General features: G+C 37.6%; 1 protein-coding gene across 1 annotated transcript in view; it reads right to left on the bottom strand.

Moving 5' to 3' along the window:
• The window catches only part of PTPRN2 (protein tyrosine phosphatase, receptor type N2), a gene marked incomplete at its 3' end in the record, with an annotated part of 561,766 nt that overhangs the window by 354,304 nt on the left and 186,162 nt on the right, over positions 1-21,300 (bottom strand). Inside the window, exons 6-8 of the mRNA XM_009278699.1 lie at positions 20,393-20,647; positions 18,999-19,039; positions 16,844-17,217 (exon numbers count right to left, since the gene is read on the bottom strand). Of these exons, the coding sequence (XP_009276974.1) occupies positions 16,844-17,217; positions 18,999-19,039; positions 20,393-20,647 (670 nt within the window). The remainder of the gene's footprint in view (positions 1-16,843; positions 17,218-18,998; positions 19,040-20,392; positions 20,648-21,300) is intronic.

Raw genomic sequence — 21,300 nt, 5'->3', positions numbered from 1 at the left:
GCTCCCTATAACTTCATCAGGAGTTTTGTCTAACAAAAAAAAAAAGCAGATCTAGGCTATAAAGCTATTTTATTTAGAGATTAATCCAAAATGAAAGTAGAGGAATAAATCTCTTAAGTTTAATGTGAGCTGCTGAGCACTTCTGAAAATTAGTGTAATCCATTTAAATGCTCAGGAGTGGATTTAGGAGCCCAACTTTATGTAATTGTTTGTTAAATCATTTTCACAAAGTGTACTGGACATTGAACACAGGAAAATTAGACTGCCTGGTGAAAATAATATTCTGTATCTTCCAATATTTAAATCCCTCCCAGTGAGGGAGCTGAAAACAGAAATATTTTAAGGAACAATCCACTTACAGAGGTAATTTAAATAATAGAACATTGGATTATAATCTTTCTCTGCTATTGTCTATTAAAGATTTCACTTTTCATTTGCTCAGTTTACAAGAAAAATACAATGACGAGGACGCATTTCTAAAATCTGGTTCCAGAAAGCTGGCACAACGTAGAACAATCACATTAAGTGATTTTCTTCTCAGTCACTGCTACAAAATGTATAGAATTTGCTAGCCTTTTTTTTAACTTGTTTATACAATCCCACTGTCTTCAGCGGTTTTATACATAAATGAGAAAGTATCTGTTTCAGAATGAATTATGAATGAGGAACAGAATATGTCTTCAACTGGAAGAGGCCTATCATGACCCTCAATTTCACCATCCGTAAAATGAAGACAATGATACCGACTTTTTTCATCAGATGCCTAATATTGTTATATAAAAGACTATTATTATTTGACTTGCATCCCTTCTAGATCTAAGAATAGAAAGCAGCACTACTCAGTCACTGCTACAAAATGTATAGAATTTGCTAGCCTTTTTTTTAACTTGTTTATACAATCCCACTGTCTTCAGCGGTTTTATACATAAATGAGAAAGTATCTGTTGCTGAATGAATTATGAATGAGGAACAGAATATGTCTTCAACTGGAAGAGGCCTATCATGACCCTCAATTTCACCATCCGTAAAATGAAGACAATGATACCGACTTTTTTCATCAGATGCCTAATATTGTTATATAAAAGACTATTATTATTTGACTTGCATCCCTTCTAGATCTAAGAATAGAAAGAGCAGCACTATTGGCTGTCCCTAAAGGCTATATATATTTTTCCCTACCAAATATGGAGAAGATGTAGTATTAAAGACCATGTAACCCGAAAATTAACTTTTAGTCATAATAAAAACTTCCCTAATTCCCCTACCAAAAATTTTGTTCCAAACTTTTTCAGCACAGGGCATCTGACTGGTTTTAGAGCACATCTGACTGATTTTAGAGCATATTTACAACACCTGGATCCAGGTGAAGATAACTTCTCCTTCACTGGTGAGTTAGTAGCCTTGCTAAATGCCTGCTGTGGACAAATGGAGTAGGAGGCAAGAGTCTCATGGGCCAGACGTGCCTCACGAATGGCCAATTAGACCACTCTAACAAGAGTAGTGCTGTATATTGGATGCTGCTCTCAAGACCAGTTCAGCTTCATGCTGCAATTATCCAAACAATGCTACAAATGGATGCCACGTTTCCAAGAAATTCCCAAGATAAACCACAGATCTGATGAGAACCACTTTGAATAACGGATTGTCTATTTTTGACCTGGACCTAATGATTTATGCATTCAAGGCTCAAAGTTTCCTCTTCTGGTTAAAGAACAAGAAGGAAACATGTAAATGAAGGAACAGGAGGGGTTCTGTGGGGAGCAACACTGGCAGCATGGCCAGCTCTGCATGCTGAGCTAAACGGAGTTCAAACTCTAATAAAAGCCAGTGGGCAATATCAAAGGGAACAAGAGGAAAAACAGAAGTAAACAATGATGAAAACTATATGTTCTGTATTTCCCAACATGCCTGTCAAAACAATCCCATAAATTGATCCATTTTGTTAGTGAAAAATCTGATCCAGTTATACAGATGGCTTGATTGCTAGCATTTGCCAAGCCTGCTCCCAGCCCAAGGAGAGCAACATGTAGCTCAATGTTACGCTGAGGTTATGTCAGTCTCACAAGCAGTTGCTCTCATTTGCTTTTCCTCCTCCCAATTGCCAAGTGTCTTCGGAAACCCACTTACCGAACTCTGAAATGCTCCCTTAGTGCCATCATTCAAATTATGTATTGTCTTTACCAGACTGTACCTAGTGCCCTTCCAATACTCTGTTTAGCAATTGTAATGCAGCACTATAATGGACATTCAGTCAGCCCTGTCAGATTAGTTCAATTGAATCATTTTCTGCAAAGATGAAGAATAATCTACAGTACAGAAATAGGCCTGACATTGGGAATTGCACTCCTTAAACCTAAATGTCGGTCTAATCCCCAGTGAAATCTTAAGTAAGGTAAGGTTCAATACACCTAAAATTTGCTGAAATTGGGACACAGGCAATGAAGGCCAGTTTGTCCATTTTTAAGAGTGCTGAGCACTACGCTAGAATTGCAAGGCATTTCTCTACAGCCTGAAAGCTGCCTGAGTACTTAACTACAGTCCTTCTGGCAGTATCAGAAAGAGCATTTTCTGGGGAGGTAAGTGCCACTTCCACACCCAGCCTCTCTTTTGCTGTACAAACTCAAGTACACTGGCATCTCTGCTCCACCTGTTTCCTCTGGAGAAGGTTCAAAAGTTTGGCTACACCTGTGTTCAGCTTGAATAGTACTGAATTCACATCTCAACCAGAGCAAACTAGAACCTGAACCCAGCACCTAGGACGTTTTTTGGGGAGACATTTTTTATTTAGACTAATGTTTACTTTAAAAACACTTTCAATATTTACTACTGTAAAATGCACACATGCTGGAAAACTAAGTTTAGACCAGCAGTCTTCCTTCCTCCTGAGTGCTGCAAGTTAAGAGTCATGTTCCCTCTTGCATGTTGTCTATCTTCCTCTGTTGCTTTTATGCCTGAAGATGAACCATTGGGCCATCAAGAGGTTGATGGACAGTGCTATTGTTCAGGGCTGGTACACAGAGCACTCTCCTAGGATGTGGGAGTTAAAACTGCTCAGACTTCTTTAAGATCTCTTCCATCTCCTGCTTCACTTTCTAACCCTTGCAATAATAAGCAGAAGTCACTACACAAAGTGCCTTTCAGCAGAGGAGCACTAGACACACTGGATCCCAGAACATTCTGCTTGTTTGGCATGTCTCAGTGAAACAGGGAGATACCTAGCAGTCTGGGCTGTCTTCTGGAGTCTCCCAAAGTCCTTTCTAATCAGTGGAGGAAAGGAGGTGCCTGAATCTCCCTGTGTGGGAATGTCTTCCCTTGTTTCTCGGGGAGCTCAATGATGTCAAATTAAGTGGATGACATCCCCATCCTTGGGGAAGATGTGCAGCATTCAGCAGCTCTAAGTTTGGCACCTAAATGAGGTAGTCTGGTTTTCACCCTAAATTCTGAAATAACCGCATTTTGGCTTAAAACCTAGAAATGTGCCTTAAAGGAAAAGGGTATTAACGGCATGGATAACAAGACAGATACCCAACGCTCTTGAAAACAGAAGCTGAATGGACCAAATCTGTTGAAGAATTTAATTTTAGTAATCAACTTTTATTAAACAATGAGAGGTACATGCAGATTATGCCCTGCAGGTGAAAGTGTTGGTTTAGACCTGTAAGATTCTTTCTCAGTTGGGTCTTTACTCCACAGATTCACGTTAGCAAAAATAATCTACCAGAAGACACAGTCTGACAATTGCCTGCATGGGTTCACCAAAGGTCAGTGTCTTCTAGTGGTGGTACTTTACTCTAGAAGCTAATCTGAGGCTTGAGCTGACAAACTTAATTTTGTTGGTCCCATCTACCTCTGTATTTATTTTGAGTGTTTATATCTAAGATTTTTTAACAGTTGTTCACTTAGTAGGCATACACAAGAGCATCTTTCATGTTGAAGATTTTCTTTTTTTGGTACTGATCTTAGATACATTTTTTCTTTCTCTAGACTTTTTTAATACTGAATTTTAAGAAACATGCATTCCATAGTTTAAAATAATTATTTAAGAAAGTTCCACCTGGCCATTTTTCAAAAAAGTCTCTGTGCATTGTCATCAGATTGGCTTCCTCTCATTGACAGGGCAATGGTATCACTTTCTTAATATGCAGGAGAATCTCCTTAGTACTTCAGATAGAAAACTAAAACTAAAAAAAAAATCAAAGTTCACAAATATGGGACTGGAATACCATATGGACTGCTTCAGATAGTCAAATAAAGAGTCCACCTTTAGGATGAATAAAGTTGAGGACTAGTTTTCTGTGGTTGCTAAAACCATTTGGCAGCAGCATGGGCATTGACTAGGCTGCAGACAAACTCCCTGCTGACAGGAAGCTGGGAGGAGCAGCCCAGCCAGCTCCAGCACGAGCTGCCATCCTCCTTCCATGCCTGGAAAAGAGCAGGTATATTGGTCACAGGGCTCAGACTGAGGGATGAGACTCTGAGGTGTATGGAGGTATTTCAGAGATTCTTTAAAATGACTTACAGATATGCTAGGAACTGTCTCTTTGCTTATTATTTGCTCTAACGAATACAAAAGATTAAATCCAGTAGAGGGGGTCTATCTGAACAGGTGACAGTAGCTTCAGCGCTTTTAACCACCCGCCTTCATGGGCCAGTATCAGGCCTGACTCCTTTCATCCCGTACCTCTCAGTGCATTGCTTGGTAAGGACAAGCAGAGGAGCCAGAATGCCAGGACTTGAGCACTGCATCTCCATGGGCAAGGGGCTGGTGCATACCAGCTATGACTGCTCTGCCTGCTAAAAGCAGTCAAGAGAAAAGGATAAAGAGGGGGAAAGCAATTTCCAGTTCCTGCTGCTGGGATCAAGAAGTGAGAAGAGCAATTGCTGAAGGGAGCACATCCCCAGCAGTACATACTAATCCCAGACCTTGACTCAGTTCTCAGCAGCAGCCACCAGCACAAGACTGGAGGTTGTTTTAAACCACCTTGGACATGCAACTGCCTGATTTTCTTAAGCCAGCAGTAAATACAGGACAGTCCAAAAATAAGACCTAAGAAATAAAATAAAGTCCAAGATAATTCTGGAAAAATTCTGAAGGAGAGTGAGAGAAGTGGTCAGCTGAGATACATCTCTGTAAGGACTACCTAAGGAGCTCTCTACCCTGGGAAAAACAACGTTGTGACAGACAGAAACCATTAATTCTTTGATTTTTTTTCTCTTGGGCATTCTTGTGTTCACACTGCTAAAAATCAAGAAAGAAAGATGTTAAAAAAGTTGTCCAGCAACAGTATTCAACATTGGCCTCAATTCCCTGAGGAAAAACTTCAAAGGTGTGGGGGTTGCTATGAAATTGCCAGTATTCAGGCAGTTGCCCAAAGCCCAGTCGAAAATTAGCAAAACACCCATATTCTATCCCAGGAGTACTAGGGACACCTGACCAAATAAATGAGAATATTATACATTAAAAGACCAGATTCCAACTGATTCAGTATCTGACTCCAGTGATCAGATACAAGAATGGTGCCATTTTATCCTTACATGAACCTCGTGAAACACATGAACCTCGTGTTTCCAGATTGGGGTGATAATCTCAGCCATGCACTCTGCTTCCATGCACACCCACTGCACTGCAGCCGAGGCAAAGAACAGACAGAGATCAGAAATCAGTCCCTCTTGCCTTATACCCTGCAGCAAGAGTATTCCTTCTAAAAATAAATATATAAGATTATGGTATAATTCTACAAACAATTAGTTAATGTGAACATGTATATGCTCATTACTTATAAAAATCTCTCTCTTTTTTAAAAATCTGCTAAACTCTTGACCTCAGTGGATTTGCACGCCATCTTTTAAATTTTCAAGTCTGAAAATACGTGCCACCATACCAAGGGCAGGATTCATGTATCTAAACACAGCAAATCTTTTCTTCAAAGTTTTCCACAGCCTCAGAGCCCAGACTATGAGGAGTTTTAAGAATACTTTTTTCTTTTTTTTTCCAAAAGGACTATTTTTGTTAATGTCTATTACTGTCACATTTATTCCAGCTGAATTTCATCTACCATTGTGCTTTTTAATCCCTCAATGTATTTAAATCCATCTGGAATTTTTCTAAATCCTCCATAGTTCTTCCTAACAGAGACAATTTGCCCATGGGGTACCACTAATCTCTCTACACGCTGAGAAGCAGCAGTTCATGACGAATCTTTCTCTCCTATCTCATAACCAGCTCTTAATCTGCAGTGACACCCTGGCCCTTGCTCTAGTGACTCACTCTCCTTAAAGTCAGTATGAAGAGCATCCCATTTATCTCCTGTTGATTTGAAGGGTAGGTACAACTTGTGGTTTTGCTGCAATAGTAGGTTTTCTCCTGGGAGAGTGATATATCTCACCAGACTGAGGGGCTTCGCTCCTGAGGGGCTTCCAGGCGTGATGCTGCTGCGAAGGAGAAGAGAGGGTCCCTGGCACTGCCTCCTGGAGGCTGAGGCTCAGTGGCCTTCAGATATAAATAGCCAAGACTTAAAATGTGAATAGTAGCTTATCATTGATGTGGTCTCAGAGGCAGTGATCACAGCACTTCTCCACCTCAGAGAAGCTGAAAACAATATTAGGAAAGCTTTTATTTTACAGACAGAGTTAAATTTTTTTCCTTTTCTCTTTTCTGGTTTTTTTCCTTCTTTTTTTTCTGCTAAGATTAGTAAATATTTTAACAAGCAACATAATGGGAAACTCAGTTACTGAAGTATGAAATAGAAGGATGTGAACCTCTTTGTGTGCAAATTTCAGTAGTAACTGAACTATGGAAGAGCTGCTGATGCCATCACAATAAACAGACGTAGCTTTACCAAGGTTCCTCAAGAGATTTTCACTCCACTCTTCCCACTGACTCCTATCTCCTGGGAATTGGCTTCATGGCACTTTCTAGCACACCAACACCACTATTCTCTGACCTGAAAGGTCACTTACCAAACCTGGCTCATTTAGCTGCTAGCTACCAACATCTGAGCCACGTGCCCTGCAATCCAGAGGAAAGAAGTCACATTTGCCTGAGGAGGGAATAAATGGTGTATGGTGTCAGCTACACATGCTCCATGGAAGGATTGAGTGCTTCTGCCACCTTAGGTAGCACATGACGTGTCAGAGAATACATGGCAACACAGTGACATGACTCTCCCATTCTCATCAGGTTGGCAACCACTGGTATAAAGCTATTGAATCCAGCCTTCGTCAACTCCTCCTTCTCTTTTTCTAGACAAAGGAAGTCTCACTCATCACAAAAAAGATGCATATTATCCATACAATGGAGAAGAAACTGAGACATTAGAGTGGTTTGCTCCAGGTCACAGAGGAGGTAAGTGGCACAGCAAGGACTACTGGAAGTGTTTTAACATCAAATAATTTATAGTGTTGCCATTAAATTCTTTCTGAGCCTACCAAGGCTAAAAAAACCCATTTAGACAGCAAAAATTGTATTTATTTCTCTTGTCTGGAAGTGCCCCTGAGAGTAACTCATCTGATAATCTATAATGAAAGTCCTGGGCACTGATGCTTTAAGTCCATGGCATTACAACAGCCTGCCTTGTCTGTCTGAGTTTGAGTCTTTCGTCTGTGTTTCAGTGTAGTTTCATACATCTTGAAGCACACATCCCCAGTAAAGACTTAGAGAAGGAATGTATTTCAGCACTAAATGGATTTAATGTGGTTTGAACGTGGTCTGTGCCTTAAATTTAGTTAAATAATGATTAATTTTGTAAATGGTTCACATTTATTCAGGATTCATGAAAGCAACCAAATAACTTCTGAGCACAGAGCTACTCATGGGATTGTTTGAGAGCTGCCTGACTTCACAACACTGTTATCGTAATCATTTTAAGGACACTGCAATTTTATTGCATTGGGCTGCAGTTTCTTTTTTCTATGTTTGTTTCCTCAAAGCCTTTATTAGCCATAAAACCTTTTCAAGCTTACTTCTGTTTTGACCGCTCAGCAAATTCCCACTTTCTGTAATTTTTTCCCTCTTCTCCCACCACCAGTAAGTGTGAATTTAAACCTCTTAATACAGACAGATTCAAGTCCAGACCAATTTGTAACACAGATGACACTTGGTAAAAATCAATGTCAGTGGTCAGGCTATGAAGGTCAGAGGAGATAATGGCATCATGGAAACGCGAGAGTGATAGAGAAGTCGAGAAGGATGAACTCTCTAGAGTTATAATGGAAGTATGACACTGTGCCAGCCTGTACTTGCATTACTTCAAATGCGCACTACCTCCAGCTGTGTTAATAGCAACAAGTTCATACAGATGCTTTGTCGCTAGCAGAAGCATGGAAATAATGGCAATAATCTGTGCCATAATTGTGATATCCTTCTTTCTGAGACTGAAATGGACCCCAACAAAGTACTCCCTAATGCATTTTAAGCTGAATGTTAGAAACAGCGCTGGAGTCCACTTGTCATGGACCCTGAATCCCTGATGCAAAAAAGCCTTGAAAATGCAAAATTGTTCTTTCATATCAAATTACTCCTTCATATAAGTAATTAATAAATGAGACTGAGGACAACTGATGATACACATTTTAATGCACTTCCGACTTTTCATTCTTTCCCTTCCTTCATATCTTCCCTCTTCCTTCAAGGCAGCTTAAAGCCCGGACCAATTTATAGTGCAAATGGTTCAAATTACAAATGACAGAGAATATCCAACAACCTAGTGTCAAAAAAAAGAAGTTAAAGAAACACAAAAATTCCTGTAAGAGATCCAAACCTTAAAGATTTTTAAAATTACTTTTTATAAAAATTATTCTCTATACTACTATCTCTATACTACTAATAAATTAACTCTAAATGTATTTCTATAGCAGATATACCTAGTCATTAGATTGTAGCATACCTTCTTCAAACACGTGCCAGTGGAAAGCCAGAATATCTACTTGAAGGAAAAATTAAAATATTTTCTCTGTTCTGATTTATTCTCTGTGTTCTGAATTAGTCCTCGCTTATTTTCTACTTATGAAATTTCATTTGCATGAAATAAAAATGATCTAGAGTGAGATTAAAATGACTTCATTCTAATTTGTAGTGGACAGGGGTTTACACTGCGTACTCATTATCTGAGTTAAGAAATTCCAAAAAAGTTTTCAGGCATGAAAATTAAATTATTGCATTTTTATATCTGAACTTCCCAGGATTGGGCAGAACAGCACTGATGAAAAAGTACCGGTAGATAATAGACTGCATTATAGAATCATAGAATCATAGATTCAGTTTGCAGCATTCCCAGGAATCCTGGGCTTTCTCTTTCTCACTCATTTCAAAAGCTTAAAATTCATCAACTCTTTTATAATGAACTACATGGTAATTACCCCAAAACCACTGTGATACACTAGAAGTATTGACCGTATGGTATTGTGAGATATTGCGGCATCTCAGGGTTTTAATGACTACCATTGTTTATAAAAACAAGCACAGCTCACAGCCCCATCCCTAGTTAGGGGATGTGTGATGTGCAGCCTCAGTGATTAAAGGTCTATAGCCTGGAGACAGCAGAATAACCTGAACCCGCGCACAGAGAGGTTGTGGAGTACCTGCACCGGCTGCTCTCCCAAAAAAGCTGGCACCTGATACCCGAACAAGGGATGCTAACGTGGCACAGAAAGCATGGAAAGACAGACATGGGAATGTCTGTTCTGGGAAACCAGGCCAACAGCCATGTCTGTTCAGCTAAGTGGAGAGACACAAATGTGAGCTAGTCCTTGTGGCACTACTGGGAACTCCAGGCGCACTCCTACAATTACCCGGTGCTTTTCATCGACTCAAGGGACCAGAGTGATTCCTTGCCCTTACTGTCGCTAGTGTGACAGATCGGCTGGTCACCAGCTACATCGATTCAAAATTTTGCTCTGGATGTTCCTCTAGAGGTAAAAATGCACAGCTGGTCAGGACAGAAAGCAGAAGAAAACATCTGGGGAAGTGAAACCCTAAGAAGAGGGAAGGATGGACCTTTGGAGGGACTCTTGTCTTGTAAAGTGATCTACATCAGCAGGTGAGAATCATGTTCTGGGATAATATATTTCAACAGATTTTGGAAACACAAAAGCTAAGGGCAACAGAAGTAGGAGACTATCGTCTTATCTCTGCACATACAACAGATAAGAAGAAATTAAAAATATTCAAAGCTGAACTCTCGTATTGAAAAAACCCCACCAGTATTTATTGCTCTCTATGGCAAAGCTACGGTAACTGCTGTTTTTCTGTTATTTTCTTGTGCATGAATAAGAAGGATGAAGTATCATTTTCCTATGGGAATATATAATATCAGAATTAAGGCAGCAAAGCAGTAATGTGGGGGATATGATCTCTCACTTTCTAAGTATCACAAGGAAACTGGAGGATTAAAGAGGGAAAAATGATTTTATGTCTAGAAAACTCTAGGGAGTGTGAATAATTACATGTGAAGAGTTAGCCAAGGAAGATTCTAGATTTATGTCTTTCCACCAGTTATGGTGCTGAGACACAATGACAGAATTGTGTCTACTGGATAATTTCATAGGCAAACATTTTCCATCTGTATTATTTAGGTAGGGGGTCAAGCTATGTTATCAGAAGCAAAACTTTTGGCTTTAAAATCAATGATGGACGTCTATGGAATTTGTTTATACAAGAGTAGAGACTGCTAGGGAAAGTGACAAAGTGGGGGATAAAAATTTTATATTTAACTTCTTTTTTTAATGGGAGCAATGCTATCCTTTGCTGTTTTTAACAGACTTTAGTAGCAAGAGCTTTTCTGTTTTATGTATGTTTATAATTCATTTTAGTTCTTAAAGCTAGTTGTAGAAGTTAAAAGAAGAACATGTGCAAATCTTTTTCCCTTGATAAAGTGAACCTGTAGGTAGAATAACAATTTCAGAGGACATTGGGATATGCAGAGAAGGTCAAATCAGTGTTTCTGTTTGTATATAAGTATTAAAGGACAAGAACATTTCGTTACTATTTTCTAAAAAATAGCTGAAAAGCCTCATGCAATACAAAAGCTCAGCTTCCAAGAAACACCAAGACAACAAAGAACAATAAAATCTATCAGCCCTGTTTCATTGCTGTAGATATTGTGATTCATTTTCTCCTGTTTATTTTAAATGCAATTAAAATGCGCTAAATATTTTAACCTGGTAGGGGAAACAAATAATGAAGATCATAAGAATACAATTCATTAATGACTTGCCTAGGAAAACAGAAAACTTGGGGAATAAACCAAGAGTTCTGTACAACCCAGCTTCAGGGTCCTAACCTGAACGCCATCCTGTGGAAAGTAATCATTACATGCAAAGCAGTATCATTTATCACCTTTGTAAAGGTGAAGAAATAATATCAAGCATTTGGAATTAACCTAACCCTTCAGCATGTTAAGTGGGTCAGACTAATCATATTCCATAGAAATTTTATACTATGAACACAAGATCCATTTTCAGCTTTTTCACGGCATCTGAGCAGAATACCAGCTACCTCAAACTAAATGCATTGAAATGCATATATGATCCAATTAAGTTAACATGTTGTGAACAGATTTACTGCCTATATAATTTTACATAGACAGTCTGGAATTGAGAGTTAACATATGACAAAACGCGAAATATCCAGGAATTGACTAATACAACAATGCCAGAAGTTGGCTCACAAGCTAACAGAGCTGCCATGAGCTGTCTGTGATTTTGTATTTATATAAAAAACTTCAAGCACATGCATGTTGATAAATCACAAAACAGGACAGGTTCCTCCACATTGGGTGTCCAAGCATGGCTTCAGAAAAGCATGACTTGACTTTGAAGGTCGAAAAACTATGATAAGCAATGAAAAGAGATGAACTTTCTACTCTCAAATTAGGATTTTTCTTAGTGCATTTAAGTATAACTACTCAATCTCGTATTTAAGAAATTGCACACCAGCTTGACTATTTAAACTGCTGAGCATGCAGCAGTTTGCATTTGGTTTTACTGGAGGTGGTAAGAGCTACATGTTCTGGAAAGTCAGGCTTTGGGTTTCCTCATGAGGGACTCAGGAGGCTAAACACTGTTTGAATGCTTTGATTGTGGGATTTAGGCCCTCAGCTTAGGCCATATCCTGCCAGAAAAATGGGAGTGTTGGCATTATTTCCAAATTAAAAAAAAAAAGTTTTCCATGCTTGAAGAACTAGAAGTTCAGAAAATAAGAATTCTTTGGTCCAAAGGCAAGGACTTCCCTGATTTGAGAGCTCACATTGATGTATCCCCACTATAACAGAGAGGCATTTTATAACTATGGCCAAAGTAGCACACAAATGAAAATAACATCCTGTAGATAACTTTGTTTTATAAGATTACTTTAGAATTTCAGAGCTAAAATTAGTAGAAACGGTTCAAAACAGTTACGCTGAGAAAGAAACAAACCTCTTTCACACAAATCCTACAGTGGTAGAATGCCAATTTTTTGAAGGAGAAAAGAGAAAACAAAGTAAATCACCCAATTTGATTGGTTTCTCAGCATAATAAAGTGCTGAAGCAGCACAGTGGAGGATTTGCTGGACAATTTTCTACACTGAAACTCTCAATTCATTCCAAAGCTTAGCACTGATGGATATTATGGATTGGTATGGATTGCACTGCTCCAACCATCTGAAAGGTCACTCGACAAACACAGCAGGAGCGACCTATTGTTCTTGCCATTGACAATCAGACAGCCGTTTTGACAAGTCTTTAAACTATCACAAATCTTTTCTTCAAGTATTACATGGAAATGTTTATCTTTGCTTTGTGGCACAATTAAAAGCTGGCATCTTAGGAGTTCACTGAAGGAGTCTTAATATCTCCTTGGGTCACACTTGCAAAGGCATGGAAGCCTGAGAATCTAATAGTGAATGGATCACCCCTGACATCTGTCGACTATACCACCAAGTATAATCTTTTCAGTTCCATTTTGAGATCAGAAGGTGAAAAGAATTCAAGATATCCTCCAGTGTACAAATATATTGGACTACTTCCCTTTCTTACCAAAAGACCACTGTTTCAGCTGTAAAAATGAAGCTTCGCTGCTCCAAAAAATCATGGCCAATAAAAATTGATGGATTGAAACTATGACCTACTGCTTTGTGGAGGAAGAAGAAAAATATACTAAGATAGTAGTATTGGAAAATAAATAAGTACCTTTCATGGCATATCTTGGCATTTCATTTTGTGTGCACAAGTTAAGAGTGGATTAAAAAGCCCCACCTAAATCATAATTTTACGTTTATAATCTTAAATGTGCTAATTGCTGCAAGAAAGATACTTCACATATGAATTTGTCTAACACTCAGGCTGTTAGAAAGATAAATTTCATGCCTACCTTTAGCTCCAGCTTCCTCTCTATTTAAAATAGAGAACTTTTAAAAAGCATAAAGATCTAAACACAAAATATCAAAGATCACTTGTGAAATCCATTTCCTGAGTATTTACAGAATACAATCACCTCTCAAACAGGAGTGATTTTAGACTGACAAAGATTAAAGATCTGACTAGGAATAGTTCCAGACCCTTTACTTCACTGTATGAATATAACATGCATGTACAGTTATATATAAATGTGTAGCATACACCTAAGCCATTTATCAATACTATTTATTTACTGCAAACAGCCAGTAAGGTTTTCAGTACAAATACTTAATGATACAGGAAGCTTACTTAAGAAATGTAGCTTAAATGGACATTAAAATTTCTCTTCTGTGCAGTGACAGTTAACAAACATCCCTTTCTCTATCCTCTCTCCCCCAAGAAAAAATACAATTAAAGCAACATTCATGAAACCAAGTCCTTACTGAAACTCTCGGCTACACTGATCCAATTGCTCTCTAAGGCCACTTTATGAACTAAAGAAATGGTTGTGGGAAATACTAGTACATAACAGATCCCTCAACTGCTGTAGAAAGTATTTCACTGTTCCTACAGAGTGGACAAGTCCATTTTTAGCATGTGGAATTTCCTGAACAGGTTTTGTTGTTATTATAAAATTCCAGAATATATAAATTTTGTTTTGCAAAATATGGGGTTTCCATTTTACTTTTACATTTCAGATAAACCTATTCAAAACAAACAAGTTTAACAACGAGAAAAATTAAACCAGTATATTTTGGATTTGAAATGCTGAAGAGGGTCAAATCACTGAAGAGTTATAAGTCACTGGCTAAGAACCCTGAACCAAAATCTGTTTGCTGCAGATCGAATGCAACATAATCCTGGTACAAAAGGAATTTTGCTTTAGGACAACTCAATCAGCTAATTCTCTTTAATAATTAACTTATTCTAGATTAGGAACTGAAAAAAACCCACATGAAAGCTTATTCTCTTTTTATCTGCAGTGACTTTGGAGAAGATGACATCTAGTTGTACTCGAAGTGGTAAGAATGTAATGAGGAGTTATCAGTTAAGTTTTCTGAATACAAATAGTATGTGCTTTGTGTAATAAGCTGTTTACCATTAAAAGCTAAAATTGTTTTGATAAACATATTTTTGAATTCAAACCATTTGAAGTAGTCTCATCTAACTCATTGCAAATTTTTTTTCATTGTTTCTGAGTATTTTTAACAACATCCCAATGTTTATCTAAAAGCATCTTGCCCAAAAGTTACTAAGATTGTAATAATCTAGTGCATAAGAAAAGTCCTTTTTGTCTTTCTGGTATTGAAAATGGTAAAGAAGCTGAACAAATCTATGCTTAATATATTTGTGTATATGGAGTCCTCTAGGACCAAGAACCTTTGGACAAACGACCCTCTTCAGTGAGTTTCATTGAATAATAATAGACACAATTTGGGGAAAACCCATCAGTGGGGGACTGGCCAGGAAGAAAACCAGGTAAGATGACACAGTGAAGAATCTACATGCTCTGAAGACTGAAAGTCAGAACGTCTCCCCTTACATAGAGCTGTGAAAGCTCTAAGCTTTTAGAGAATTTATGAGCCAAATAAGTCTGGATGGTCAAGGGAGATGGTGTCATTAAGATACTGTTGGATATAAAGCCGCCTTCCAGACTGATGTGAGTTAAAAGCCCTGGGGGAAGTAGGACTGAGCTGGGTGAAAACTGGCTTCTACTGCTTCACATCGCATTCATAGGCAGGAACCAAGAGGTGTGGTTAAACTAGGCTATACCATCAATTTCTGGTAGACTGGTTTCAAAAACACAGAAGGAGACTCCTGAGTGCCCCCTTGACAAAAAGCAAACAGAAATGTAACCTATCTGAAGGACTAAGGTATGACTGAGACAAAAAAATGGAAGAATACTCTAATAACTAGCTTTCTCCTGAAGCAGGTTCTTGAGAATAGTGACCCTGCTACAGGAACCAGTCAACAAAAACAACTGTAATTGCAAAAGCAGTTTAAAACTGATTAATTAAATCCAAAGCACTTGGTCATTAAATAATGATTAACAGTAGTTATTGACACACAGACATGTTAACAGAACTATGAGCACCTCAAATCATTTGGGACTTTCCTTAAAGCAAGTACTCCAAAACTCCCAAAAGATCTTTTCTAAACTCTAGAGCTGGGTTTCTTTATAAAGTGAATAAAATTTAACATTAAAATGGTAAAAATAAAACTCAGAATGAGACAAGATAACAATGCAAGGTTCTGTTAACGTAATTCTCATCCCCACTATGTTCTCACAAGGTGAGCCCTTTCCTTCAGCATCTCTCATTCTAGTAACTAAGTAACTTTTATTTTCTGCAGGGTAACCTCTGAGTCCTTATGAAATATATATTATCTCTGAGGAGTAGGTATTCCCTACTTTTTGAGAAGTCTCTGTCTGCCTCTGTCTCTGATGTTTGCAGGCTGCCGAACCTCAGCTTTCACTCTCCTCCCATCTGCCTGTCCCTCCATGCACCACATAAAATCTCTTCCCCCAAATGGCGTTCTTTCTTTGTGATCCTATCTTTCTCAAGTGTAGCCCCTGGGAGAAGGCAAACAAGAAGCTGTCCTCTGATACCCAGCCACAGGCATTTCAAAGCAACACAACGTGGTAAAAACAAGAATCCTCCACAATCCTACCGCTTCAATCCCGTTAATAAGTTTGAGACAGTCAAAAGAGTCAATCCATGCTACAGAAGTTTCAGTCTCAGTTTCTCTATAATGCTATGCAGAGGTTTGTAAGTCCATCCTAGAAATTCCTAATTTCTCACAGATGAGTCGGGATCGTTAACCAAATATAACATTGTTCTCACGGGGAGGGGGGGAAGGATGTAAAAGTGCCCACACAGTTCTAAACTCCCAAATGTTCCTAAAATAAACTGTGTATCACCAGGGAAAAAAGCTGTCTTTTCAAAGTATAGTGTTAAATGTCAAATTCATTAGTGACATGACCTGAAATCATTAGGTGTTTCTTTCTAAACTAGCTGCATATGTGATGTTTGGATTCCAATACGTGTTATATTCAGATCAAAATGAAACCACTGAGAAAATATTGTGCTTTATTATTGTGTGTCATTTTTTGAAAGAATGACTCAGGCATTGATATTTAGGCTACTTTCAAGTCAAATATTTAAAGCCCACATCCTAACCATAAGCACACTTACTGACATATTGGAAGGTCACTGGAACATGAGAAGACAGAGAGAGGTCTGAGCAAAAGATCTACAAACTAAATATCTTCCGCATTGGAGGAAAGGCAACTGTAAGAAAATGGAACTGTATTCTTGTATTTTCATCAAAGTACTGAATAGGTCCCAAACAGTTTCAGATGTATTAAAAATCAGGCCTGTGGCATTTTCCTCCTGTACATTCATATTTCATTAGGTGCAATGACTTTATCTTTTCTCCAGTTAAAGATGCCATTGGCTGCTGTACTTACTCTTTCACTGTCACTATATAGCCGTATTCTTTATCCTCGGAAGACTTCACTTCAAGTTGTAAGCCTTGTCCCATATTTTCAGAAGGCTCATCATAGGAGTTTCCATCCTGCATTAAAGTATTCTTAATCCAGTAGCGGGTCTCGTTCTGGTCTTTGGAGTCAGATTCGCTGTTCTTTGCAGCTGTCAGTTCCCTTGAGAAAGTCTCACTTTTTACATTTTCCACACCAGCATTTATTTCTTCTGAGGAAGAAGAGTCGGTGTCTTCAGATTTCTTGGTTTCTGTCTTGGTAGATTCTTCAGGTATAAGGTCTTTAGGCATATTTTCAGGTAATGCATTCTCATTCAAGAAGTTAACTAGTTTTGCAGTGCTCTCCTTTATTAAAAGAATATTATTATTTTTAAAACTAAACACAGGAATGTTATACTGAACCAAACCTAGATATAATCTTTCAAACTCTTACTGATATGGTAGAGTCTATTCATACAAATGTCGCATGGTCATTTTCTTAATTTCTACATGCTGCCAGACTATGTAAGAACATAACGTTTATTCAGTAATAACAAAAAGAGCATTAAATTATACTGCTGTATTTTTCAATAGTTTTAATAAGCGCAAAGAAATTCTACAACTAACAGTTACTTTCTTCTTCAGATAGCACAGAATCTAGATAGCCTTTCCTCCGTCTTGAACAGCTAGAAGAAAATGCTGATGGTATTTTCATAGTGTTCATTTTCATGTGTCTGTCTGTTTAAGTATTGACGAGAATAAAACTCTGTTCTCAAATAAGTTAATGAAAAGGAGAAATAGTAGAAATATCCATCAATATGCCTAAGTGTTGGGACCCAAAACTCTTGGGTCTCACAAGTCATAACACAGGAAAGGGAACAGATATTATGTGATGAATTATATGTCACTTATTCATCTCTAGAAATTGTGACAAACTGTTTGTGAGTGATCCACTAAGCTAAACGTATGATCACAGAAAAAATCTGTCTAATAAATCGAAACAATAAGCAAATGAGCAAAAGTCAAAACACGTGCTTGGAACAACTTGTTAGCTAGTTTCATTATATAAGTTTATTGCAGCCAAGCATTTGGGAGGAAATGACTGCTGATGGGCACTTTGTGCTCTGTGTCACAATATATTCTTTCCTATCACATCCCCTATTCAAACTGTCACTAAGAAATCTACACGTGGGATCCTCTGTAAGCCTATTGTGAATGCAGCGCTTCATTCCTTGAAGAATTTCATGTGGGTGGTTAAAGCTTCTGCTACATTGTCCACTTGTGTGTTTTCCCTGCTTGGTAGAAGGGCAGCTACTAAAGACATTTTACTGTGGACACAAGAGGCTTTGCCCATTTATGAGTCTTGCAGTGTTAGCTTTTGATAGAGCATATAGTAGGAGAAGTTTCACAGCAGTTTTTAAAAATATTTCTTTGAGATTTTTCTGCTCCATGCAACCCAGAAAAAGAAAGATTAATATATCTCAAAACTGGCTGAATATGGACATAAGTCTATAGGATATGATTCAAAGCTCATAGGAATATGTAAAAGTAATCTGGATTAAAATCCCAAATTTGATGTTACCACCTAAGGTACAAGATGTAATGCCTAGAGTTTTTTAAATACCTCTGACATTCAATGAGTTGGAAGAATTAATGGTAAAGTGAAGAATGACAGATCCCATGAAAGCAGGGGGAATTTTGAACCCTCCCACAAACATGTGATTCTGCTTCTGAAAACCAGAGAGATTATCTGAGCGAGGATGCTTACACTCCCCCAAACTAAGAGCCAAAGGACAGGTGAAAGAAGGGTGTTTTCAAGAACACCTCAATACTTAAAATTTACTAAATAAAAAGCCTGAATTTGTCTGAGCTTTGGGATCTGTTATGAATGTTCTATGAAAGAAAGGCATAACAGGACTTGATTTTGGTTTTTTGAACTGCAAAACTCATTTTGGTTAAGGTTTAAATAAATGTTCATTTAATATTTCAATGCATCAACAACAATATGCCTGTGCTGTGGTATTGAATTATATCCACAGAAGACGCAAAACAAGTCTTGTTTCAGAAGTGTGTTTTTGACCTTCACGGTATATGAACCTGATATTCTGAGGTGGAATACTCGTTTTGTTAAAATACTGGTACTCTACCTCTTTATCAGTTCTCTCGCTGGCTTCATGCACTCGATTATCTGTAGGATATGAAAAGCACAAATACATAGTTACGAAGGGAAAACATCATATATGATACAAACACCGCTTATAGGCTGCTTTCTAGTTGTGGCCTTCTCATGCAATTTAAACATTAAGACTTCAAAGCTGAAAGGGCAGAGTAAAGAGCACTGTATAATCTAGTATTGTTATTCTAACCCCACTTCAATAAGAAATTAATGCAAGATCAATAGACAGGGTACTTCAAGAGCCAATGTAATAGTGTTATTTTGCTAATTAAGTGTCCAATCTTCATATCAGTTTATCAATATCTAAGAAAAAAAAATAAAATGGCTCTAACTAGCTGAATGGAAATTTCTATTAAGGAAAAAGGAAACATATACATCCCTCATACATATTTTGGTGGAAGAAGATGACTTATTTCAATAGATATCGTCTACCAAAACCATGTTATGGTTTAACTACAGTGATGATATGCAGTCACATCATTAACCTTAGTCAAATAAAGTTGGCTTTTTATTTTATGAACTGAGTCTAATTCATCTTTCCCAGCATGATTCGGGACAAACCCTCGTCTGCTCATTTTAATCTACAAAAAGAACTGGCAATTAAAATAACCAGAATATCCCTAACTAGTAAGAATTTCAATATCTCACCATGAAAAAAGACAGTAAATCAAAATAACTTTTTCACTTATAGCATATGTTTTTGGTGTCCTAGATATCATAACACTCCTAAAACAGAGAACGGGTAAGTGGTAACTTATGTGCTGCTGTGGTATCAACTCATTAATGGCAATTACTGCAGCTCCTGAATGTGCATCACCAGGAAAATATGTGTCCAGACAGAAGCAAATAACAATAATAACTCTTTTATTTCCCTAAGCACGAAAGGGAACAAGTAGTTTTCTACCTGTACCTGTCTAAGACTTTCTTCAGCAAGTAATTGTGGTACATTAAATAACAATTATCTGTAAAACATAATTTTTTTCCCCAAATATTTTGAAATATATTATTGGAATATAATAATTTTTCATTATTGTTTTGCTTAAATATCTCATTTTCAAGAAAGGGAAATTAGACCACACAGCATAAAGCAATTTGTATTTCAATATAATTGGGTGTGTAGGTTTATCTTGTTTGTGAAGCTTGAAGACCAAGGGTTCACAAAAAAGATGCATTTTCAATAAATAAAGTATCTGCCGTAAAAAGAAAACAACAAAGCTAAAATTGTGCAGCCTTCAGGGAAAAATAAAGAAACTTTCCCTCCTGTCCTCCTTAAAACTGATTAAAAATAGTCTAGCACTACTGTGAAACAATAAAGGAAAATTAAGGTAGTTGTATTTTGCTGTACTTAACACTTAGAATTAATACCTGGTACGTTAACACTGTTTTCCATTAATCCAGTCTGAATCTCTGCCCTTCCTTCAGCACCTCCTTTTTTCATTTGTACTTCTGTTTTGTCTTCTCTAGTTTTTCCAGCACCACCCTCCGTTTCTTCCTGAATGCCAACTGTTTGAATTGCATTGGCGATAGTATCAGCGATCTCATCCAGTTCTGTTGAGCTGAGATTCTCCACATTCACCTGGTGTTTCTCTAGGTCCTTCAATACATCTTTAATAAGTGTCTCTGGATCACAAAACAACATAAGCACGAGATTTAGCTGCATACATGAAGCACATGTGCTTGTATCACTAAGTATCTTTCATGTTTCCTAAAAGACAGCTTTTCCTTCATGGAGAGCATCTGTTTTCCAAAACAGTGCATACACATTCATGTTGCCATCTTTACAGAAAACACAGTATTATAAATGGAGTTTATGACAAGGTGAATCCGTGCCAGGCACTGGGGAACGTATGCCACTACAACCCAGCAAGTTGTTCTAGAGAGAGGGGTATAAAACTGTCACTTTTTCTTTACAAGAGCATTGTTTCCTAGTCTAAACCAACTCAAAATACTGAAGACAAGTGTTAAGGTAGCTTAACGTTTTTTAGCTGCACTAAGATAGCACAAACAACCCTACTGTTTATTAGACATCAGTTTTCTTTGGTGAGTTCTTTTTTGCAATGTAAATAGCTATATAGAGTTCTGGAAAAAAAATAGTCAGATATTTTGTCTTTCAGTCAAAAAGCTCCTCTTAATTAGAAGTGGCTATGAATATATGTCCATTACATACATGGATATGTAATGGACAAACCTTCTAAATTGTATTTATTTCTCTTGGAAAATATATATTTGTCAAAAGTGAACTTTACTGTTTTGGTTTGTCAGCTGTGAAAGTT

This window comes from Aptenodytes forsteri, unplaced genomic scaffold (genome assembly GCF_000699145.1).
Source record: "Aptenodytes forsteri isolate BGI_AS27 unplaced genomic scaffold, ASM69914v1 Scaffold257, whole genome shotgun sequence".
NCBI classification, from domain to species: domain Eukaryota; kingdom Metazoa; phylum Chordata; class Aves; order Sphenisciformes; family Spheniscidae; genus Aptenodytes; species Aptenodytes forsteri.
This window is presented reverse-complemented; position numbering and strand designations above follow the sequence as displayed.